This window comes from Accipiter gentilis, chromosome 25 (assembly GCF_929443795.1).
Source record: "Accipiter gentilis chromosome 25, bAccGen1.1, whole genome shotgun sequence".
Taxonomy (NCBI): Eukaryota; Metazoa; Chordata; class Aves; order Accipitriformes; family Accipitridae; genus Astur; species Astur gentilis.
The window spans coordinates 7,842,927-7,865,753 of record NC_064904.1 but is presented as its reverse complement, the minus strand read 5'-3'; the positions used below and the strand labels follow the sequence as shown (position 1 = coordinate 7,865,753).

The following is a 22,827-nucleotide window of genomic DNA, read 5'->3' as shown; positions in this document are numbered from 1 at the left end:
AAGGGAACTAATATGAAACAAAAACTAGACTTATTTTACCTTACATGTATTTTGACCCATCTGGAGTTTTACCAGTTTAAAAAAAAAAATAAGTAAATTAACTGAATGTTCATCTGTTCAAATGTCATTACAACTATATACACACATTCTGTTATCCAAGATATTATCTACTATGAAAGCACACCTATAAATATCATTCTGTATTAAGTTTCAGTAACAATTAGTGAAGTTAAATTAGAGAAATAATGCGTAAGAATAGAACTTAATCAAACAAACATTTCAATAGTTGCTTATTTCCTATGGATACAGTTATGACACCTACTTCCAATACCACTTTAACTCTTAACTAAAAAAAAATGCCATAAAAGCTGACAAATTTTTAGAATAAAAACCTTTTGCATGGGATTTGTTTTCAAGTCTCCATTTTCTGACAAGCCGAAGTCAAGTACTCCATCATCTTTTTGCCCAATGGCCTTAAGACCTTTCAGAAGTATTTCTCGGAAATGCTGATAAACAGGTTTCTCTTCATAGCTCAGTAGCTTTACCTTTTCCATATATTTGGCTATTTCATCTAAAGAAATGGTACCTCCAATTAATTTCTATTTGAAAACATTTCAATCATTCACTTTTACCATAAAAGAGTCAGAAATTATGCATGCACTACTTAAGCTATTTTTTTAAATGGTTATTTATAAACTCATAATTATGACTTTACTACAACACATTTTAGAAAAAAATTATACCAAGGTTCATTACACAGTGATGACAGCATCACTGTTTTTTTACACATTCATCGCAATGAAGAAAACAGTCAGTCGTAAAAAATTTAATAGGCCAATCTTCACCAATAAATGCTTGTTTACATATTTCTTATGTCTATATTTTAAAATGTTGTAAAGGAAACTCAATGTTATCCCAGAACTTCGTCAGTTCAAGACTGAAACATATTAAAAAAATACGTGAAACATTTGACCACTGAAAAATGAGACAAGTCACACTTGACAGAGAAAACACTCTTCTGATCACCAGAAGTAGCTGGAAATAACTAAATATTTAAGTTTTAGATCCCAAGAAAGTGTATTTCTAATAGAGTCGGGTTAAAAAAAAAACAATCTGCTCAATTCGCCAACACCAAATAGAAACAATCTAGACTTCAAGTTCGCATTACTTTATATTTTGAATCTCTAGAATTCAGTTGTGAAAAATCAACTTACACGTTTCATGTTTGCAAATACTTAGTACTGCCTTTAGAAGCAACAGTGTCTGCAGTTCATATAACTGCAGCCAAAAGGAAGAGTCTAAACTTCTCCTAATGAACAATCTAATTCATGCCAATTTGTTGTTGCTGATAAAAGTAAGAAGAAAAATAGATACAAACTTAAGTAAACAAGGAGGACTTCAAGAAGCAACAGATTAGAGTACAATGCCCGAGACACACCTCTCAGGAAAAAAGCTGCTGACAGTCTGACAGTTCCTCACCTTTTGCAGCAACTGAATTGATCTGTTTTTATTTGAATACAGAGTAGCACAGCGTTCCCTTGTACACACTCAGTGTACCCCGTGTAAATATAAAATTCAGAGCTTCTACCCAATTTCTAAAGTTGTCTACAATCTGGTGGTGGCACCCAGACAGACTGATGGATATCTCCCCCCCCTCCCCCCAAAGAAAAAGGACATTAAAACAAATTATTAGAGAATGCTTACCACATGGTACAAACCAAAGTATTTTAATTTAAAATAGTTCCTCCTACCTGGCTTATTTTTCCCAGGAAAGCATTTGTCCATTAAAACTGAAACATCATCTCTACATCTGAAAAACAAAATTATTCAAAACTATTGTTTCCTTCAAAGTCTGAATCATGCCCGTTTTGATAGACTTCCTATGTACCTAGCTTGGGCCACTGTCAGAGACAGGAAACGCTACTAGATAAACCTTTGGTATGACTTAATACGGCCATTGTTAGGAGTGCAGTACATATGAGAACCTGACAAATGCCAGACAAGCTATCTGCAATATACTAAGTTTTTGTTCATCAGTTTTTGATTCCTATAAAAGCAAGCAAGTAGAAGACTGAAGGAAAAGAACAAATCCATTTTAAACCCTCACATACCAGTGGTCTCACCTCTTCCTGCCAGAAGACTCTTTCTCTAGCTGATAATATTCAGAGCAGATCCCCTGACAAAATAAAAACTGGGGGGATGTGGGGTGGGAGCTTCGCTCACATTTATGGAGGCCAGAGTGTTAAAAGTAGAAATAAGGAAGCCAGATAACAAATACTTATTAATGAGACAGAAACTGCTGTGCTGGGAGAGCTTTCTTCACATTAAATATCTGACAAGAGAAGGTTGAGTGGGGGTGGGGGGAAGACAAAGGCATGTAACAGTGAGGGAGAGGGACAAAAAAAAAATTAAAAATGCCATATTCCTCTACCTGGAATGATGCTCAAAGACATTTAAGATCCACCTTTAGATCTCATCTCTGCCACTGACTTCAGAGCATGGTGTTATAAAGGCTACTCGTACTCCATGCTTCAGTTCTCTTTCTGTAAAGCAGGACTAATGATTACCTGTATACTGATAAGAGTGCTTTTTGGCTTAACTATGGCAGTACTCTAAAGCAACAGTACTGCGGTGGATAAACAACCATCTCACATATGCAAAAGAAGACAGAGTAGAACAGTACAAGTAAAGTTTAATTACAAGCCAAGGATACATGAGACAATGAAAGGAAACAGGGGTACACAAAACAATAGCCCACTCACCAAAAGGGAACATACTGAAAGGACAAAGCATTTCTACATTAAGACTTTTTCATTCCTGTTTTCGATTTCAAAAGAGAAAGAAAACAAGTGGTTTCTCACCTGATTTTTGAGTCTCTGACAAAATTTGGATCTTTCAAATTATCCTCCCATGGTAGATGGCCACTAAGCCAATGAATCATACAGTAACCCAAGATCTCCAGATCACCACGTCTTGATGGTGCTAGATATATACGCACACATAAAAAAAGAACCGTAAGAGCAGCTAATAAAGCACACATAGTTTAACAACAGTTAAAATTTGTAAATATGTTAAGACAATAGAAAGCCAAAGCTCACAATGCAACACTGCTGTATCTGTTACTTATTTCTTTATTTTAGCCTGAAAGCAAGGAAGGAAAAAATATTCTTCCTACATCTTAAAGGGTAACTTCATTTTCAAGTCCTTTATCAATCTCTTTCTTCTACTCAAGGATACGACATGCTGCAGTTATCCCAATCTGGGAAGCTTTTTAAGTACTCCAATTGTGGAAAATACAAAGCAAGTTAGTGAAGTGATTGACTTTGTTCAAAACAGTTTTTACTTTCCTTCTTCTATAAAAAGGTAAGAGTGCTAAAACCCCAGCTCCTGAAAAAAAAATATTCCAGGATGCCGAAATATTTTATGTAGCCTGAAAACTGAATGGAGGAAAATAATAGATCAGATCCCCAAGCCTTGGGGAAAAAAACCCAAACAAACAAACAAAAAAAAAACCCCAACAAAAAACAAAACCAAAACAACCAAAAAAATCCCAAACCAAAACAACACAAAACCACACCAAAACACCCACCCACGTGTATATTGACCACAGGCTACACTAGAAGTTTAACTGGGCAAATCAAGCCATCTTTGTTCATGTTCAGTTCTAAGCATAGGTGCAACAGTTCGTCCTGAATTAAATAGTAATTTTCAACAATTTATATTTTTGCAGGACACTTTTATGGATAACAAAACAAAATTTAAGAATGAAGAAAATAAAATTGGTGTTCACTACACATCCTCAATGTTTAATCAGACATAGACCTGTCTTTTTCATGTTCAACCTTTTCTCACTTCTTGCCTTTTGATATTCAGTGACTAAAGGCAGAATTATGAAATATTATTTCATGATTAAATGAAGTTTCTTTAACGAAATCTTCTAAATATTAAGCCATAAACAAGATAAAGAATATTGTGCATCTTTGCCAAATACGAAGGAGCAACGTTCACACTGATAACAGAAAGTATTTATCCCCTGAAAACAGGGCCTGTTTTTCTATCAAGATCTCATAAGCGGTATTCCATTTCTACTCAGTTAAAATAAGCTATACACTAAACATCTTAACAGTCTTCATAAATTGGAGAAATCTATTTAACAAAGTTACATTAAAAATACAGTAAATTAATATCAAAGTAAAAGATATAAAACTGAAAAAAACCAAAAATGCTAGCATAGTCCATAGAGTAGAATAAGATTTTTTTATAGATTAAGAAACCTGGTTGTTTAAAAAACTCAGTGCAGCAAATGAAGTCTTTTGTGTTCATAAAAAGGATGCACAAATGCCTATTGCCAAAACCAAAGTTTAACATCCTTACCCACACCGTTGTGTGCATCAATACTGGTATATTCAATAGTTCCATCATGACACCTTTTAGGATCTTCTTTATATACTTTGTGAACTCCTTCAGGACAGTATCGGAATGCAAGTCCATAATCCACCAAGTACACCTAGTAATTAAAAAAAATAATTCTAAGATTAAAGAACTATAAATACAAAAAATGCACAAATAATAAGTGTAACTACCAACCACTCTTAAAAAGTATTAAAAAGGTGAGGTTTTTGACTTTAAATAATCCCTTCCCAGTGCTTTATTAAGATTACTACATATGATTTGAGAACAATGTGTCAAATAAATTTTGTTGTTTTCTGTACAGCAGTCTGATCTGGAAGTAGTTTCTTGCTGATGCTGAGGCCAAGTACAGTAAAATCGTCAGTTATTACCAGTAAGATGAAATAAAATAAAAAAAATAAAAAGAAAAAAAAAAGAAAACTCCATAGTGTTCATAGAGTTAAATACACTTACTACCCTACCCTCTTTTAAAGTCAGCTATCCCGTTTGAACACTGCTACATAGCATTATTTCTCACTAACACCACAGCTACTTTAAGAGAACTGAGATTATTTTACTACTTTCATGAGCTAAAACATTTGGGCCAGACTACATACATAATTCTGAAACTCTAATATGCATTTTTTGAACAGTAAAGAGAGTTAAAATAGCAGAAAAATGAAAGACTTCCGTAAATCAAGTGGAACAATCAACACTTTAAAGACCGATTTTTCCAACTAACAGAACACTTATCTGATGGATTTCTTGAACAAAGGAATGAGGTAACAATGCAGACAGGCAAACATAATTTACCAGTGTGCTATATAATTTTAAGCTTCCACCTCCAAATACCTATTTGAGAGTCAATTTTTTTTTAATCTCGAGAATTTCTCTAGAATATTATTTAGGGCAAATAGTCAATTTGATAACTGTCCAGCAAAATGCATAAAAAAATTCGTAGAATATTAACTAGATATAAATGTCAAGCAGAAATAATATTACCATATACATTCTTAAAAAATGAGCTTCTGCTAGATTTCACAGGTTCAAAGCACTTCCATGTGTTGTCAAATAGAAGGTTTAAAATATGAGGAATAAAATGCATCAGAAATACCTGATTAGGGTTCTTGTAACTCAGAAGAAGGTTTGAGGCCTTGATGTCTCCATGCACATATTCATGCTCATGGATGTATTCCAGAATATCAAGCTAACAAAATAAAATAGTCATATAAATGCAGTACCCAGCTCTGCCCAGCAGAGGACCTGTACTCAGCCCAAAAGTGTGATTTAACCGAAAGACTTACACGGGGAAGCCAAATAGTAAAATTTATTTTTTTTTTAACTTACGATTCTCAGGCCTAATTGTAGTACAGTTTTATGGGAAAATCGCTTTGCATTCTCTTCATACATCTTCTGAAGATCTCTGCCAAATCTGTCCATTATCATAAATCGATAACTAAATTCAAGGAAAAAAACAACAGCAAAGTCACTGAATTGTACTTAGCAAAGTATTTTACGTATGTGTTAATGATACAAATTACTGATTGAAAATATCTCTCTCAAAAGATAAACTGCAGATACATAGAACAGAAACATGTAGGAAACACTTAACTTATTTTTAATGTTGTACATTAATTCTTAACTTTTTTACATCAGCTAGTCAAAAGTTGGTCCATCAGAAGAACTGTTCTTTATTCCTGGCTAGTTATGCAATACAATAACCAGTACCCACAGAGGAAGATATTTGTTTTGTAATTCACCATAGGTAAAACCAAGCACCAATCACTTACAGAAATACATTCTTTAATTTATAAATGACTGAGTTAACATGGTTACTTTAAAAAAGTTAGTTTCTTGAAATCAGTTACAACCTTTTTTTTTAACCTAGCATTAGAACCAAAAATCTCTCACTTGCCAAAGTTGTTCTGATATTCATTGCTATAGCCAAACTGGTTCTGTTACTATAAGAGCCCATAGTAGCTATATTAAAGAATCTCATGCATTAAACACTGAATGGAAAGAAAAGAGGGTTTTGGAAAAAAAATATAATTTTATTATATTTACTTTTGCCTCTCAAAATTAGTGGCTTTTTTACATTAGATTAGTTTTGAAGTTGAGGACCTATTGAAACAATGGTATTTCTGACATACTAGGGCATACATACCAACTGCCCTAGGTAGTGGTCCACACAAAGAAGCCTGACCTACTATAAGCTGCCAGAGAACTACTAAAACTCCTCTGCAGCATAGCTGTATAGAGAACGCCCACTAGGAAACAAGGACTGTTTATCTAAAGACAGGCATAACATTCAAGAGCAAGTAACAAAAACAATTCATGACATGGAAAAATATTAAAAACTATCCCTAGACTTAAGAAAAATTTAACATGAGACTAGCAATTATTCTATCTCACAGATTAAGTAAAAAAACCCTAACCCTAGGGATAATAAAATAGAGCACCAAGTCCTTTATATGTGTGAGTGAAAATATTCTTTAAGTGCACACCACACCACAGGAAAAACTTTGAAGGTAGTCGTATTATTCAAAGACTTATACATTAAAATTCTACTTTATTTTAATTCAACTATGAAAAGCTTCTAAACCACATATATATAGCATCACTGTATTACAGCAATGTTCGAGACAAATGGAAACCAAACCACTAAGAACATAAGACACAAATACAAATAACACACAGAGTACAAATAAAATGTATCTATACATCTATTCCTTAAAAACACCCTGTTATGAACATGAAATTTTGTAGCAGAAATTAACAACATGAAGATAGGTGGAAAATACATCTTAAAAGAAATTAGGTTAAACGGGATAGTGGTTGTGGATGAAATAAATCCCAGTATAAGCCAATGAAAGATATATTCACCTGTTTCCATTTTTTTCATGCAAGCCAGAACCCCAATATCTTGGTACACCTAAATATTTCAGTTTATGGGACTTAGTCCACTTCTGAACTGAAAACACAAATAAAGGTAAGTTCATGAATTCGCATCAGTAGAGACTTATATAAAAAGGGAGTACTCGCATCACTTACAGATTCTGCATACATGTGAGCTGCTTATTTCATAGAAACTTGTATGCAAAGTATACTGGAAATTAATGATGCATCCATTGTAGGGACAGAGATGCAACTAAAGTTTCAATTTAGACAATACCATCAATACAACTGTAAAGAACATCTTGCCAAAAAAACCCTAATTTTACTATATGTCTGAATTAGATTTAAATAATTTTAAAATAACTTGGAAAATTACTAAAAATATTCTCTTAAAGTTAAACCTTACTCCTGTAGGGTCTATTTTCCTAAGTGCTTGTAGTTCATTAAAAACATTTTAATAGACTGCTTACTTTCGTCTGGCTTAGCAGCTCGCATGTAGAACTTTAACTCAGTAAAAAGAGGTCCATTCTGGCTGGGTTCCTTTAAGACAATTTAAAATTAGTTAAAAACTGCTGTGTTAGTGCCTAATAATTATTAAAACCTCACAAAATGTTAACATCCATCCTATAAAAGCGTGTTCTCCCTCAAATGCTCTACCCAGTGCTGATAAATTCAATAGAATATGGTCTTTTTATAAAAGAAGGTTGGCTCTATATAAATTGCTTAACATGAAAGGTATCAAAGAATCCTTTCCCATAACAAGAGATTGAAGAATAACAAATTACCTGAAACGTATGGAAATATTACAAATAATTGGCAGCAAAAGTTTAGCACAGAACATTGAACAACATTCATTATCTCAGATTTTCCAGATTAAAGCTAGATTGCATCAGTTGCAATTGCCATTAATGAGCCTAAAATAACACCTGAAATGATTTGATGGAAAAATCTTAAAATTTAAATTCTTGCAGAACATAAGGTATTTTGTTCCCTTCATACATTAGTTGATCAAGGTAAAAATTACAGAGGATTTTACAATTTCTCTTAAACTAAATTATAAGAACTACACCTATTTTGACTTCAGAGTCTACCTTGTATTTAAGCTAACATAAGGTATTTCAGTTTCATTTTCTAGGGACAAGTCTATGGTAACCACATATTATAAGTAAAGTGCAAAAGAGAAACTGGTTTGAAAACGCCATAGCTTTGAAATACTGTACCTTGACTCTACATTTCCAGAACTTAGCGCAGAAAAGTAAAAAAAGTTATTTCAACCTTGCAATTTTTAAGGGATTGATTTTGAGATAAACTTAAGCAATTTATTTTAGTCTAGTTATTCATATATGTCCAAATTCATCCTATCTCAGTGAAAATACCTGTTTTGGAATATCCTACACCCTTAGAAAAAAAATCTAACAAAACAAAGTATGCGATTACTGGCAAAGAAACCCAGAAAGAATACAATCACATGATATCAGCAAAAGTTCCAAGATACACAGTGTCAATCTTAAATGGTTTTAATTGTAACTTTTAAATGCCAATATAGTGAACCAGAAAATTGCTAATGGCCAGACTGTACCACTCCGCTAATACAGGTTTACTGGGGTCCGACATTAACAAAGCTATATAAAGAGATCAAACACACTGAGGAACATGGCCTTTAGTGTGTATCTGATGTATTGGCTTAGAGGCAGAGTAGGAAGACTGGTCAGAATGAGAGCAGATATCAGCTTAGGCACCACTCCTAGGCCTGGACTCTCGATTACAGAGCTACTGCCTATCTCCATCCACCTCACTTTCTCCAGAGCATTGCCCTGATAAACAATGGAGCCAAGACAAGTTTTCCAGCCCCTCCTTCTGGGACCAACATTCAGACTTAAGCCATGAACCTGAAAAAAAACCCCACACAACTAGACCAACTGATAAATGCACATACACCTTGGTACATGCATATCTACTTTCAGTTAAGTTTGTTTATCCACTATGGACAACAAATTAGCGATATAGAGATTATATAGATGGAGGACAAGGATTAAATAGCTGAGTTTTTACACTGTAGTCATCTCAGACAAACGTTACTTGACTTACTCACTTGTTTCTGTGTAGCATAATCCAATAAAATGCTCTAACTTAATCAGAATATAAATTATACATATTATTTTGATTCAATTTACATGGATTTGAAGAATGTTATTTTCTTACTAAAATATAGCAAAAAAAGTAGGTATTAAAAATTCTGAAAATATTTATCTTTAAATAAATCATTCCACAAAAAGTATGTCTCAATGCTGGGGGGGGGGGGGGGGGGGGGGCGGGAGGAGAGGGGCAAGATGTGTCTTTCTCTAGTCAGAGTAAATGCTGAAAATCCACTATCTTTTCATATTTGAGGGGATCGATAAATGATTTAACCACAAAAGAGATCCTCATGTTGACTGTGAAGCTGTTTCCCCACAATACCATTAATTTTACATGCAGATAAATAAATGCATACACTATGTTAAAAAAGCTCATGTAATGATGTCCAATATTTGCCATACTAGTCACCTTATGCTAAAATCAGAAAGACGTCAAACACAAATTTCTGTAGCTTTATGCTCAGGGTCATCCTAAACACATGATTTGCAAAACTGAAATTAAAGTCTAATTAGAAAAGATATCATGATGAAAGAGATCTTGGAGTATGTGTTGAAACCCAACAAATTCCTTCAAGTAATATTTTAGGAATTCTGATCTTTTTCAGTCAGCAGTTTAATGAAGTGTTGTTAAACTCTGTATCCACTCCTGAACAATGATATCTGAAAGGTCCACATGTTAAAAAGCATTTCTTTTTTTAATAAAAACTGTGATTCATTTCGTACTGCTCAAACATCAATACTATGAGGATATGTCAAAGACTAAGCCAATTTCCATTCTGCTTTAATAGCTCAATTTGAAGAACATTACTATAGAAGCACATATTTTGTTAAACACTAATAATTGTTCAAAGCTGTTAACCACTTTGCTTCAGCTGATGGATCAACTAGGAATCACCCAGGCATCAGAAAATAGGCCCTTACTCATAGTTGCATTATACTAGACTGTAGAGGCATAATATGTTATGGGTCATTTGTGAGGGCAGCACAAAGACTGGGGCTAGTCTTTATTGCCATAAAGGCAAAATTATAAAAGACAAATTAAAAGTGAGTAGTCATCTGGGAGACTAGCAATGGGGTATTTACGAATTGCTGCAACAAAGTGAATCTAGCATAAAAGCAAGGCAAAAGTTATGACAACTCTTCCTATATTGAGAGCCCAAAGTGGAAAAGAAGAGAAGCAGATGGATAGGTTTCAAACTCAGAGAAAGAGAAGGATAGCAATTATGCACAGCATAAAATAATGCATATCTAATGATTTTCCAAGCAAGTCAACCTGGATTCTTCCATGAAAGTTAAATGGCACTCTGCTTCCTGATTATTCCAAACTCAGCAAGAGCCAGTAATTAGGAGCCAATGTCTCTCACAGGCAAGCCACTGCTGATAACTTGAATGTCTGCTGTCTGCCTCTAGAACAGGCCACAGCTCCTGCATAATGGACACCACCTGCCCTCGATGGCACAGGCTGGACATACAAAAGCAAGCTGCCACCATGCAAGAGCTGCAAGCTGGGGCTCCTGGTCTGTGGAATTCCTGCCCACAAACACCTAAGGCAGCAGCAGTAAGCAGATGTTGAAAGTGCAGTAGTTTGACATTTGCATCATAAGCAGTGCTTTTTTCAGCAAGTGACAACATTTCAGAAAGAGGGTCATCACCAACAGTACCTTGGGATGTCTGATCAGTATCAAAACCAGTACTCTAGAATCTCCCTGTAGTCAGCAGATGTAAATATCAAGATTAAAAGCACAGACTAACTAAACTGAATTTTAGTCTAAATTAACCTGACTTTTTAGTTTCAGGCACAGATGTTAAAAGTATTAACATACTTACATAAATGGCCAGCTATTGCACTAAAGCATTTCAGTATCACCATATAGTTTAATAAGTAAAAGATTAAAACATTGCAGTTCTGAACTGTGCTGAAGAACTGATTTTTTTAGACTGTGAAGTTCTTGTAGGGTTTTCTGGTATTTGCTTTTGTCACAGGACCACAAGTATCACCAAGAAAATTAATGGTCTGGATCTACTATGGCTATTCCTGTATTCCCAGGTTTTTTACTAAGACTTCACCAAGGAATCACATATAATAGTAGGTTCTATAAAAAATAATCTAGCAGAAGAAAAAATACTTTATATCTTAGGAAGAGAACATTACAGCCAAATCAAGTTAAATAAATATTTTTTATTTTATGATTAAAAACATAAGAAAATTTCAACTAATAAAAACAATTTGCTGATTTGCTACAACGGGCTAAAAATGAGCTATCAACAATGCTTTTTCTTCTCTCTAATCATTAGGTTAAAGAAATTATGTCTCAATGCCATTTTAATTCAATAGAAATTAGAATACGTATGTGTTTTATGATAAAACATTTAAAGGACTTTATATCTGTGGGGACCTTGGGAATCAAAGTTTTGTTGTTTCTACTCCCAAGCCATCTGTCAGCTTACCAACATCCAGTGGCAAGAAACAGTTCACACAGACTCACTGCTGAATCACAGAAATTCTCCCAAAAGCTAGCCAGATTTCATTAGTTATATTTGGGCTGTTTACAGGATGCAGCAAATGAAACAGATCTGATCCATTTCACGAACCTTTTTCAACTCTGCTGATGTTCCATTATCCACCCTTATACATAGTAGTCCCAATTCTTAGCAGCGTTCCTCTATATCACCACATTTACTTTCATTTTAAACAGCACTTGTATTATTTCCAGTCAGAAGATGTTTTAAATTACACGTTAGTCTAGTAAAAACATTTTCAAGTTGTGAAGTAAAGATTCAAATGCTCTCTTACCACTTTTGCAACATAAGGTGCATCACTGCCAACCGACTTTGAAGAATTAACATCAGCTGTTAAAAAGGAAGCATTTATTAGTAGTAGGAGAGGAAACTGTCACAAAACACACACTTATTTGCTACGCAGCACGGACAAACAAACAACAAAGCAACTAAGTACTGATGTGAACATATATCAGTACCTTAGACTTTGGTAAGAGAACTGCTCTATATGGCAAGACTACTATGATGTGGTCTTGCATTCTCCCTTCTGCTTGAGAACAGGCAGTTCACTAAATAAAGTTCTTTTTTATTATTCAATAACTTTTTCCTAGTCAATAGCATTTCTTTAATTTTCTAGGACTATGATGAACATACATAGTTGTGGACATAAATATGGAAAACACATTTTCTCTACTATTTTGCCATGTCACATATCCAGAAATGACTTTTTGTTGCTACTAAGCTGTTGGTATTTGTGACAGAAGGAGATACAGGTATGAAGGACAACAAGTTAGGCGAGCACAAAGTACAGGAAGAGTCAGGGACACAGCCTTGTGCAAACGAGAGGGAAACAAACAGAGAGCAAGCTTTGGCTTGAAGAATGTAGGAATTCTTATCACGAAGAACTACACAATTTGAGTGAGCTCAAACTCCAGTCTCAGTACATTTAGTAGCTCATTGAGCAAGGCTGAGTAAGTAGTAGAGAGCTTCTTTGGCAAGAAGCCACCCACTGGTCCTGTTTTTCTTCTTAATCCACTTATGCTGCAGTCTGTTCATTTTGAAAGCAGGACAGATTATTAATATTTTTTCAACTCAGTATGAATTCAGCGCAACTTTTTCACCAAGAGGAGGAAGACCACAAATGCATAGCAAAAGAAAACCTTATTATCATGATCACATTAACTTTCATTCCTTCAAAATTGTTTGGAAAAAGACCTCTCTTACCTGTTCAGATAACAGAAATGCTAAGTATGGAACAATATCCACTAAAAGAAGTTTTCCTTGAATTCAACAAACAGCATTGCAAAACAAGATCTGTTCTAATGCTTTAAACTGTAAAGTCCAAGATTTCAATGTTTTAAGCATTGGTTACAAAAAAAAAAGCATAGGACTTACGTCAGAAGTTCGCAAGGCAATGAAAAAGTCAAAAGCAGCACCAAATTCAAAGCCAGACAAAATACAAGCCTCCATAGAATATGCTTAGACAGTTTCAGTTCAGAATTTGTGATATAAGGACACTCATGCAAAAATCCCTTCTTTCAGCCAGACCAAAATTCACATTTAAATAAATACTAAACTATCTTTTCACTGTTAAAAAGTAGTAAAGATTTTGGTTTAAAAAAAAATATGAATGAACTACCACTGGAATCTCATACAAACACAGTGCTTAAAATGACCATTTGTCCACTCTTGTCAGTTTTTTCCAATACCATGAACCAAGCTAAGGTTCTAATAAAAAAAGATCACTCGAAGACACTCTGTGTTTCTAACTTTGTGTCAATTTTTCACTTTAAAGCGTTATCAGAGATAACTACACTTACCAAGGTATAGGCGTCCAAAGCCTCCTTGCCCTATAGGGACACCTAATTTCCATTCTTTTCTTGATGTATCTGCTAGAACCTCACCCAGAGCAAACACTTCAGCAAGTTTCCTTTTTGCAGGGGCTCTTTTTCCAGCAGTTGTCTTCTTATATGGCATCGTCCCTGGAGGGAGAAGAGGGAAGGAAAAATAAATAAAAAGCACAGGTTACATGCTGATCAGACTTATTTTATGTACATATCTGTTCAAAGCATGAAAAAGTATGGATTGTTTAAGTTTTAATTTGATACTACAAACATACTTTGAAAGATATACAGTAAGTAGTTTCATTGGCATAAATTCTAAGTGAAAAACAACTAATTTTTCCAGGCATCACAAAAAAATTTGACAGCAAAAATCTTCACAAGAGAAACCTATTAGAAGACCTTGTATAATACATGCTAGAAAAATCTCAGAATCTATCGTACTTAATCAATCACAACCAATCGTAGGTCTAAACTTAGAAAAAGTAAACTAATGAAATTAAGCTCATCAGTTTTCCTGGAATGAAACTTGCGTATTGAAGAAGTGTCACACAGTCCAAGTCTTCAGTAATAATATGAGGCAGTAAAACATAACAAAAAAAATTAAGCCATTCAAACAGTTAATTATTTTTCTCCTATATAACTGCAAGCAACAAAAACAAAAGCCTGCTTATTGTTCAGAGGGCAGCATTTAGCAGATCATCAACAAACTAGAATGTAACTACCTATTTTGAGATCATAAATGTAGAAATATTACTGTTGCCTTTTTCCAACCTCAGGTCTCAGATTAGCAGTATTTCCAGAAATAACATAATGGCCCACTGAAACCAAACACATGCATCTTTCTGCAGAATAGGCCTCATTTTGAGCAAACAAATGTTTTAAGTTTTTAGCAGAGCCAGATTTTGATTCAGTAAAACAACTTACTGAATATGCAGCCATAATATGGCAAAGAGTGCACTAGATCTCTTTACATGAAAGGCCTTCATGATTTGTTTTACAAAGAACTGATCTTTCCCTCTAACTTAAGAAGATAAAAATCGTACAAAGAGAGCCACAGTTATTTTCTAAAAGATACTGTTCTGAGTGTTGGGATTTTATTATTATTATTTTATTTTGCTTTGGGATGCAGGAAGGAATATTAATACACGATTCAGGAAGTTTCTGGATAGCAAAATATCTTTTTCCTATTAGTCTAGCTACTCAATACAATAAACCTAAGCCAAATGTAGTTACGTAACATCAGTTTTCCTCTTAATTCTAATGTTCCTCGAGGAATTCTTTTAATTTCCCAAATAGAAAACCGCATAATTGTGACAGCTGTTCCAACAACACTCCCCCTCTACAAGACTCTTTTCTGACTGGGTAGTATCTTCAGGAAATTTTCCTCCCCAAATAATGTCTTGTCACCCAACTAACATCTGAAGAGAGCAGCCCATACCCATTTCTCTACTTACTAAAAGCAAGAGTAAGCGTCAAGTTTCCCAAAAATGTTATTCTGATCACTAATACTCAAATCTACAGCTCTGACTGACCAAACCCCTAGAGGTGGAACATGACTGAGTAAAGCTCGACAATGGATGGAAGACTCCACGTAGGTGGGCAATGGTGAAGTGCCCAAAGAGCTCTGGCGATAATGCAAAGGACCTAACTTTAGCTCAACACAAAGGGGACCGTGGGTGGCCTTTGTTTTAGATAAACAGCTAAACAACAGTTGTCTGGAGCTCAAAATCCATTGAGCAGATCAAATGATGGTGTACATGTCTCCCCAAGTTAGCCAGGCCAGTGTGGGGGGAGTAAATAGGAGGCTCAGCCCACCATAAGAGTATATAAACTAAACAACTAGCAAAAGCATTTTGAAGAGAGCAATAGCAATGGGCTTGAGCTGGTTTCAATCCAGGTGTTCCTTCCTGGTGGCTGGGGATGCCAGCATTGTGACAGAGAGTATATTAGAGAGATTGGTAATGGGAATCACATCAGTATTGTGACTGACCTGTATCTTGCAATTGCTGTATTTGGCCAAGTGTAACTTACATTTGTATTGTTTTCAGTATATTTTGTACCACTCTCCTAAATCAGAAATCCCATATAGCATCAACTACCTTCAAATAAGTAAATTTGATGTTAAATATTATGCCCTCCATATGTGGAAGTTCTAAAAGAACCTGGACTCTGGCAGCAAGCAGTCTGCAGACACTACAGTCATTCAATATAGGAATAAACGCAGAAGAAAAGGTGTCTGATTCCATGCCAAAGAAAAGTTCTGCTTTTTTTCAGGGTCCCTATTAAACTGAGAAGTATCTGTGTCATAGAACCACATCTGAATACCTACTGTGGTTAAACAAATAACTTCAACAAAACTGTATTGTGAAATACCCATATCACAGGAAGAGATTGGTATTTATCAATACCTACATTGCACAAGCTTCCTCATTATCACGAAACAGGATGTTTTAATTCTGCATTATTTTCCCATATTTCCACTTCTATACAGTAACATTCTTCCTTGTAATCAAGATGCAGCTTTGACATTTTACACTTAAATTGTAAGACTAACTTTACCTCCAGCGTTATCCATACCCTGTCTTCAAGAAACTCCTCACTCTACACCTCTTCATTATTTTTTTTTTTTTTTAATCTTCAAGGTGATACATACTGTACTGTCTTAGAGGAAAGTTATTCCTGCAGATTTTCTACAGGAGAAAAATGAGACTTCCAACCACCAAATGCAATTCCAGCTAGCTCAGCTGAGACCATACCAGTGGGAACGTAATCATGTCAAAGCGCCAGAAGGAACAGAGAGTCGTAGGAATGGCTACATGTTGATATCGCTTACAAGAGCAGGCCAAAAAGATCACAGCAGACCTTTAAGCAGCTTCTCATGGCACCCGTATCAGGAAAAGGATTAAAGCAAAGGACAGACTGAAACCATTAGAAGTGGTAACGGGAAAATAAACCAGAAGTCTGGATCCCCAAGACTAACTCAGATAAGGAGAAAAAGAAAGCACAAAATTCAGCACCGTTGCCTAATGACTCACATGTGGGAGATCACGCTCACTGTCATCTAAAGGGTACAAAAATGTATACAAAATGAGCATACTGTCCTCAAGCTAAAAGCAATATAAGAGACATCAAGAGGGCTTGAAGGACTGCATCCCTTGACCTCTGAGTTACTACAAGTAATTCCAGCAAGACTTGAACAGATGGACTTAGGTGCTTGAATGCTGGACAGACTGCTGTCCAGCAAAGGAAAAATTTGCAGCCTGTTTTTCAATAAAGCTAGCGAGCCAGTGAAATAAAACTATTGATACACTTCACATGTTTGACATTTGCAGTGAGTCTCTTGATAGTAACCTTACTTAAAAGGGAATTAAGTTTACTTAAAATAGCTCCTCAAGAGGATTAAAGGAGCTGATGTTTCTTTTTTTTTTCCTTTTTTTGTTTAACATGGTCAATAATTGTATGCCTGAAGGTAGTTAGTTAAAAAAAATAATTAATGACAACTTCCTTTTATCCATAAAAGCAAAAATTCAAAATGGACATAAGTTTGAACATCCCCAGCTGGGAACCCTGCCCTTAACAAATACACTAGATACACATACATGGTTTCTTGGCTGTCTATATTCATATCCATCTGTTAAGATGGCACTGTGCCTACTTACAAGTTGGTCAAACTATCAGTAGGCCATAGGTGCCAAACACTGATCGCTTTCAATGGGCAGCAAGCACAATACTAAGCACTCACTCTTTTGCAAAAAAGCTGTTATCCATGGAAATATTTAAGCAATGGCTGCACATGCTTCCACATTTATTTGGATAAATCCATTCACGGATCATCTATTGATTGAAACCAAAAACACCTGGAGACTGCAAAATTTTCTACATGAAAATATAGAACCGGGGGTGGGGCGGGGGGGGGGGGGGGGGGGGGAGTAATGACATTTTAGTGCAAATTCTATCATTCTATGTGGTTTTCAACTCATGATACAGCAAATACGAGGAGTTTGGCAGGAAACTTATGAACCAGCAAACATGATGTAGAGCTGCCTAGTGTACATTGCACAACTGGAATAAAGTCATCTACTTCTCCCTAAAATCACCTTTAAAAAGTCACACAGACACACACACAAAAAAAACCCCACACCTTTAACTTGCCTGCATCTCAATTACCTCTCCCCATCAGTAAATGGAAATATTTTCTATCCCACAGGTATTGTGAAGCTTAATTCATTAGTGCCTGCAACCATGCTGAAGTCCTTGGAAACAGAGTGCCAGAGATGTCAAGTACTGTACTATCATTCAAGTATCAAACAGACCTGACCCTACTTAGATAAGGTATCTGACAAGAACAATTTTCAAGGTGCATGATTGTAAACAGCAGCATTTTATGTGGCTACAATATGCTCAAAACAAAGATTTTGCTACTAACAAGTATGAATAACAGAAGTCTATTTGTCTAAACTCTCTCCAAAAGCCTCTTAGTGCTACAAAGGCTATTTCTCCTGCTTCTCCCTAATAAAACATCTTGGAAGAAACTGAATACACTGTACTTGAGATATGCAGACAATTTTGCATCAATAGTGCTATTAGTGGTGTTATCTTTAGAAATGTTGTCTGCCATGGTTGCTACTCTAGCGATACTTGAACTCTTAGAATAAATATGAATAGCCACTTCTCAATTTTTGTTGGCATCCATTCTCAATAAATCTCCAAAATTAATATAAATCACATTTATTTTGAAGGAAGTATTTCTGCTGTGTGGCAAGTCAGACGGGTTTCTTCCTGATCCTCCTCTTTTATTCCCTGGAAATTATTATTTTTATGGTTGTTTATCTCAGTAGGACCTATTTTCATTCTCAGCACAGAGAAGGCTTGCTGGTGACCTGTGCTCCTCTTCATGAATACGTAGTCCCAGCAAGACCTGAAATCTATGCATCATTAATACAGTTTATCAGTCCTAGCAAGACATCTAAGTCTGCCCGCAAAAAAGGAAATAAAGACAAACAAAAAACAAAACCAAGTTTTTGCTCAAGGAGTGGGAGGGAAAGAACATGACACTTCAGACTTCTGAATACTATAGAACCGTTTTCATAGGAGGGACCATAAAAAAAAAAAAAAGTACCTGAAGTATCAGTAACTTATAATACCAAGCAAGGTAGATAGGGAACAAAGACTTTCTTGCATAAGTTGGACATTCTGGTTTATCTGGTCTAGCATTGTGTTACATTTTTCAGTACCACTATAGTCTCATTTCCTGGTGATTAAGACATCTGACAAATAATGGTACTTATGGAAGAAGAGGCACTAGGGTTCTTTCCCCAAGAAATAAGAAAACATCTTTTTAGACAAAATGAATAAATGTACACTGGTGGACCACAATTAATGAGAAGCATTTCATCACAATAGCACAATACCCAGCAAACTGAACACTTTTTTTTTTTTAAACGCACACCAAGATCACTTTTTAAAATTTCAGAATGCATCTTGTTCAAAACCAGGAAACAGTCATTCACAAGAGGAATTACTGTGTTGCTAACTAATTTTAAATTGCCTTCTCAAGAATACATTTTCTTTTTATGAGCAGTATTTAAGGTTCTTCGGAAAATCCTAAGCATCATTCGGATAGTTATTGCAATAAAGAATACAGTAAACTTTATAAGGTACCAAATCATCTGTCACTCAAATCATCTGTCACTTAAATCATCTCACCACCAAAACAACAGCAAGTACCTATGCATGTGAGCGAGACACTCAACTTAAAGGCTTTCTGATAGTGTGGCACACTGTATAAAACTCAAAAGCTCTGAAATTCATTAGGAATCCTACCTCATTTGGGGATTATCCCCAAGAATTAAGTGGACAGCTTATTCCTACAGAGGAAGGCACAAGTCTTTTGATACAGTAATAGCTACAGAAAGCTTCACAACAGCTTTTATATTTTTGCTAATGATTAAAAGGGCCCATGGATTCCCTATGAATTAATAAAAGCCTTAAGCACAAACTGAAAACCAAAGAAAAGAGGGTTCACCCTGCCTGCAACTCAATTCTTAAACAAGGAAGGCAAATGGCGAGAAACAGGAAGTGAAGAAAAACCACAGCCTGACAGAAAGAAACCAGCTTTGCCCAGTTCTTACACAACAGGCCTGTTCTGATCCTAAAATTGCAGATTTTTATTTGCGATTTGTAGGTTTGTATTAAAAAAAAAAAAAATGCATTTACTTTAAAGCAAAACTCAGGAACGCCTCCCAGCCTAGATAGTATTTTGTTTGTCAGCCACACTGGGACGTTCCTAAAGGTGACAAACCTCAAGTGGCACCGACTATAGCTTTTCCTCCAAATCCACCGCCTTAGCGCTAAAAAAAAAAAAAAAAACCAACACGAAGGAAAGCAACTTAGGCTGCTGCCACAAAAGGCAGCTTTAGAGCCAACAGCCCACGAAGGCGGGAGAAGGGGGGGGGGGGGGGGGTGCAGCAGACCCCAGGGGTGACACTGAAGGAGCTCTTACCCACCTGCCCCCATTCTCTCCATCCCTGCCGGCCCAGGAAGATCCCTCCGGCACCGCGAGCTAGGACGGACTGGGGGGGCAGAGGGAAGGTGCCCTCCCTAGCCCCGGTAGCAGACAAGAGGGGGGAACAGGGCCCGAGCGGGCCCCGGCGGTACCACCAACCTCCTTAGCAAGGGAAGCGGGAAAACCCGGTCGCAACCCGTCAGAAGGGGAAGGGAAACAGCGCCACAAAACTCGCCTCCTAAAAAAAACCAAAAAACCTACACCCTAGAAGCAGACGCTGGCTTCAAATACCTCCTCCGTGCCCAGGCCCGACCGCGGCTCCTTCCGCCCCGTCCGAAATTCCCGCACTGAGAAGGGCCCTGAGGCGGCCCGCCCGCCCCGGCGCCCACCTCCCACTATCGCCCGCGCCCATTGGACCGCCGCCCCACGGCCGCCCGCCCTCACCCCTCCTCGGGGCGCGGTGCCTGCCGGGAAGTGTAGTCCGTGACCGCCGCGGGCGACCGCCCGCGGCGGTCACGGACTACACTTCCCGGCAGGCACCGCGCCCGCGTTGGGCGAAGGGCTGAAGTATGTGACAGGGCAGCTGTACGAAATCTCGGCGTTTTAAGCCAAAGTAAGTTTGGAAAGGTCTTTATCAGGCTGATGCTGTGTGGCAATAACCCCTGTCTGGGAAACAGGGCGAGACACAGGCCACCAGGTGTCCGGGGGACAAGGTAATGCAGCAGTTCTCCGCCATGTATGACTGATGCGCAGGCCAAAACTGACCCCTCCAGCCACCCCAGCGCCAGGGCCTGCACTTGCACATTACCTCATTACGTACCATTACATACCTCATGATTTTACCTACTTTCCTACTTACCTGCCAGACCCTTTCTGATTTTACCTGCTACAGTCTCGCATAGCTGCGCGATGGACCTTCTTCCTACTCTGAAGAAGCTTTTTATCTACGCTTTGACAAAGCCTGTGTTTATTTAGTCCTGAAGGATTTTTTTTAACAGGTTCTGTGATACTTAAATTGTTTTGAGTGCACAAGAATGTTTTGCAAAATTAATAAATTGCAAAGTTTTATGAAAGAGAACCCGTGCCTTTGAAGGGCCAGCATAGATTCTGACTCTTTCCTCTTCTGATTGTCTTTCCTCCCCATCCCAATCTCCTTTTCTTCAGGTCCGAATCAAATTATACAGTGTTGGTTCACCTAGCATGTCTGATCCATTTGTCATCCGGTATCACTACATCTTTTTGTCATCAGGTACAAATGCAGGCACACCCACACTTATTTCTGTAGAGCTGTGAAGTGGGAGACAGGCATGGAAGATTAAAGACATGCCAGAACAGGAGATTTAGGGGGATGAGGCAGGGGAAAAAAAAAAAAAAAAAGGAACAATGGTTTTGTGTTGTTAATTTTCTGGAGGTTTCAAACCTTTAAAAAAAGAATTTTGTTGTCATGGCCACCATCTTCACATGCTGCAATTTTAGAGGCACTAAATAGCCTAAAACACAGACCTATCATTCCATAGTATGGTCATCATGACAGTACTTATTTAGAAGGTTTGCTTGGAAACTTGGGCTTCTTTAGGAACAATAGATATGTATACTAGAAATCCTAGGTACTCCTACAGATGTTCAAGAATCTGAACTGTCCTGAATGTTCTAGGGTATTATTGCTCATAGGAAAGACCAAAGGATTATTTGAAAGAAGTGGAGCACACTACCACACATGATAGCATTTCACCTGAAGTACCATCATCTTTAATATCAGATTACTGGGATCATGGAAACATTTTAAGATGCTGATACGGAAAATCAAATGAAAAATTTAATAGATATTCCATTTGTTCCCTTAGTGAAAAGCTGATCTTCAGCCTGTCAGTCTGAAACCAGTCTTAACAATGAGACCATAGAGATCTAAAGTAAATTATTCTATCCCATCTAAAACTTTGGCCAAAAAATATTATCTTTCTTGCATGATGAGAGAAACCCAGACCTCATTCTGCCTCTGATTTTTCTCTGTTGAGCCAGAATAATCAGTTGCGTTTTAAGCAAAAGGTACAGTTTCAATATACCTGTCCTAGTTCTTATTAACAAAAATATAAGGTTCTGCCTATAAAGTATCAGAGCAGAGATTTTCATATATTATGTTCCCATACAGTAAGGGGCTGGGTTTTTGTTTAGCCTCTCTGGATGCATTTGCTTTAGTACTGCTGTGGCTGGAGATTCTTCAAGTATTAACCAAATCCAAAGTGGCCACAACTTTTCTCAGATGTTCTCTATATACTGTCAATTGTTTGACTAGATCTCAGAAAAGCAAGTATTGACGAAACAATCAAAAGCATAGGATGGGTTTTCGCATTATCATCCTTCACTGTAAGAGCATTCCTGGAATGTGCTGACTACAACTTTCAAATATGCTTGAAGAATTATTTTAGATTTGATAATTGAGTTTGATTCGTCTCCAGAGAAAGGACTTTATATTTTTTCCTTTAAAGATTTCTAATCTTAAATGAAATGGGCAATCCAATCTCTGTGTGTGCTACAGATACAGCTGTTAAGAAGAGTTCAA

General features: G+C 36.6%; 1 protein-coding gene across 1 annotated transcript in view; it reads right to left on the bottom strand.

The window, feature by feature from the left end:
• VRK1 (VRK serine/threonine kinase 1) overlaps nucleotides 1-20,679 on the bottom strand; it is a 37,738-nt gene extending 17,059 nt beyond the window's left edge. The window contains 13 exon segments of the mRNA XM_049828548.1: nucleotides 393-571; nucleotides 1,752-1,810; nucleotides 2,862-2,982; nucleotides 4,375-4,507; nucleotides 5,504-5,596; nucleotides 5,737-5,845; nucleotides 7,273-7,360; nucleotides 7,755-7,824; nucleotides 12,214-12,269; nucleotides 13,739-13,900; nucleotides 20,559-20,583; nucleotides 20,585-20,641; nucleotides 20,644-20,679. Of these exon segments, the coding sequence (XP_049684505.1) occupies nucleotides 393-571; nucleotides 1,752-1,810; nucleotides 2,862-2,982; nucleotides 4,375-4,507; nucleotides 5,504-5,596; nucleotides 5,737-5,845; nucleotides 7,273-7,360; nucleotides 7,755-7,824; nucleotides 12,214-12,269; nucleotides 13,739-13,900; nucleotides 20,559-20,583; nucleotides 20,585-20,641; nucleotides 20,644-20,679 (1,188 nt within the window).
• Nucleotides 20,680-22,827: the final 2,148 nt, after the last annotated feature.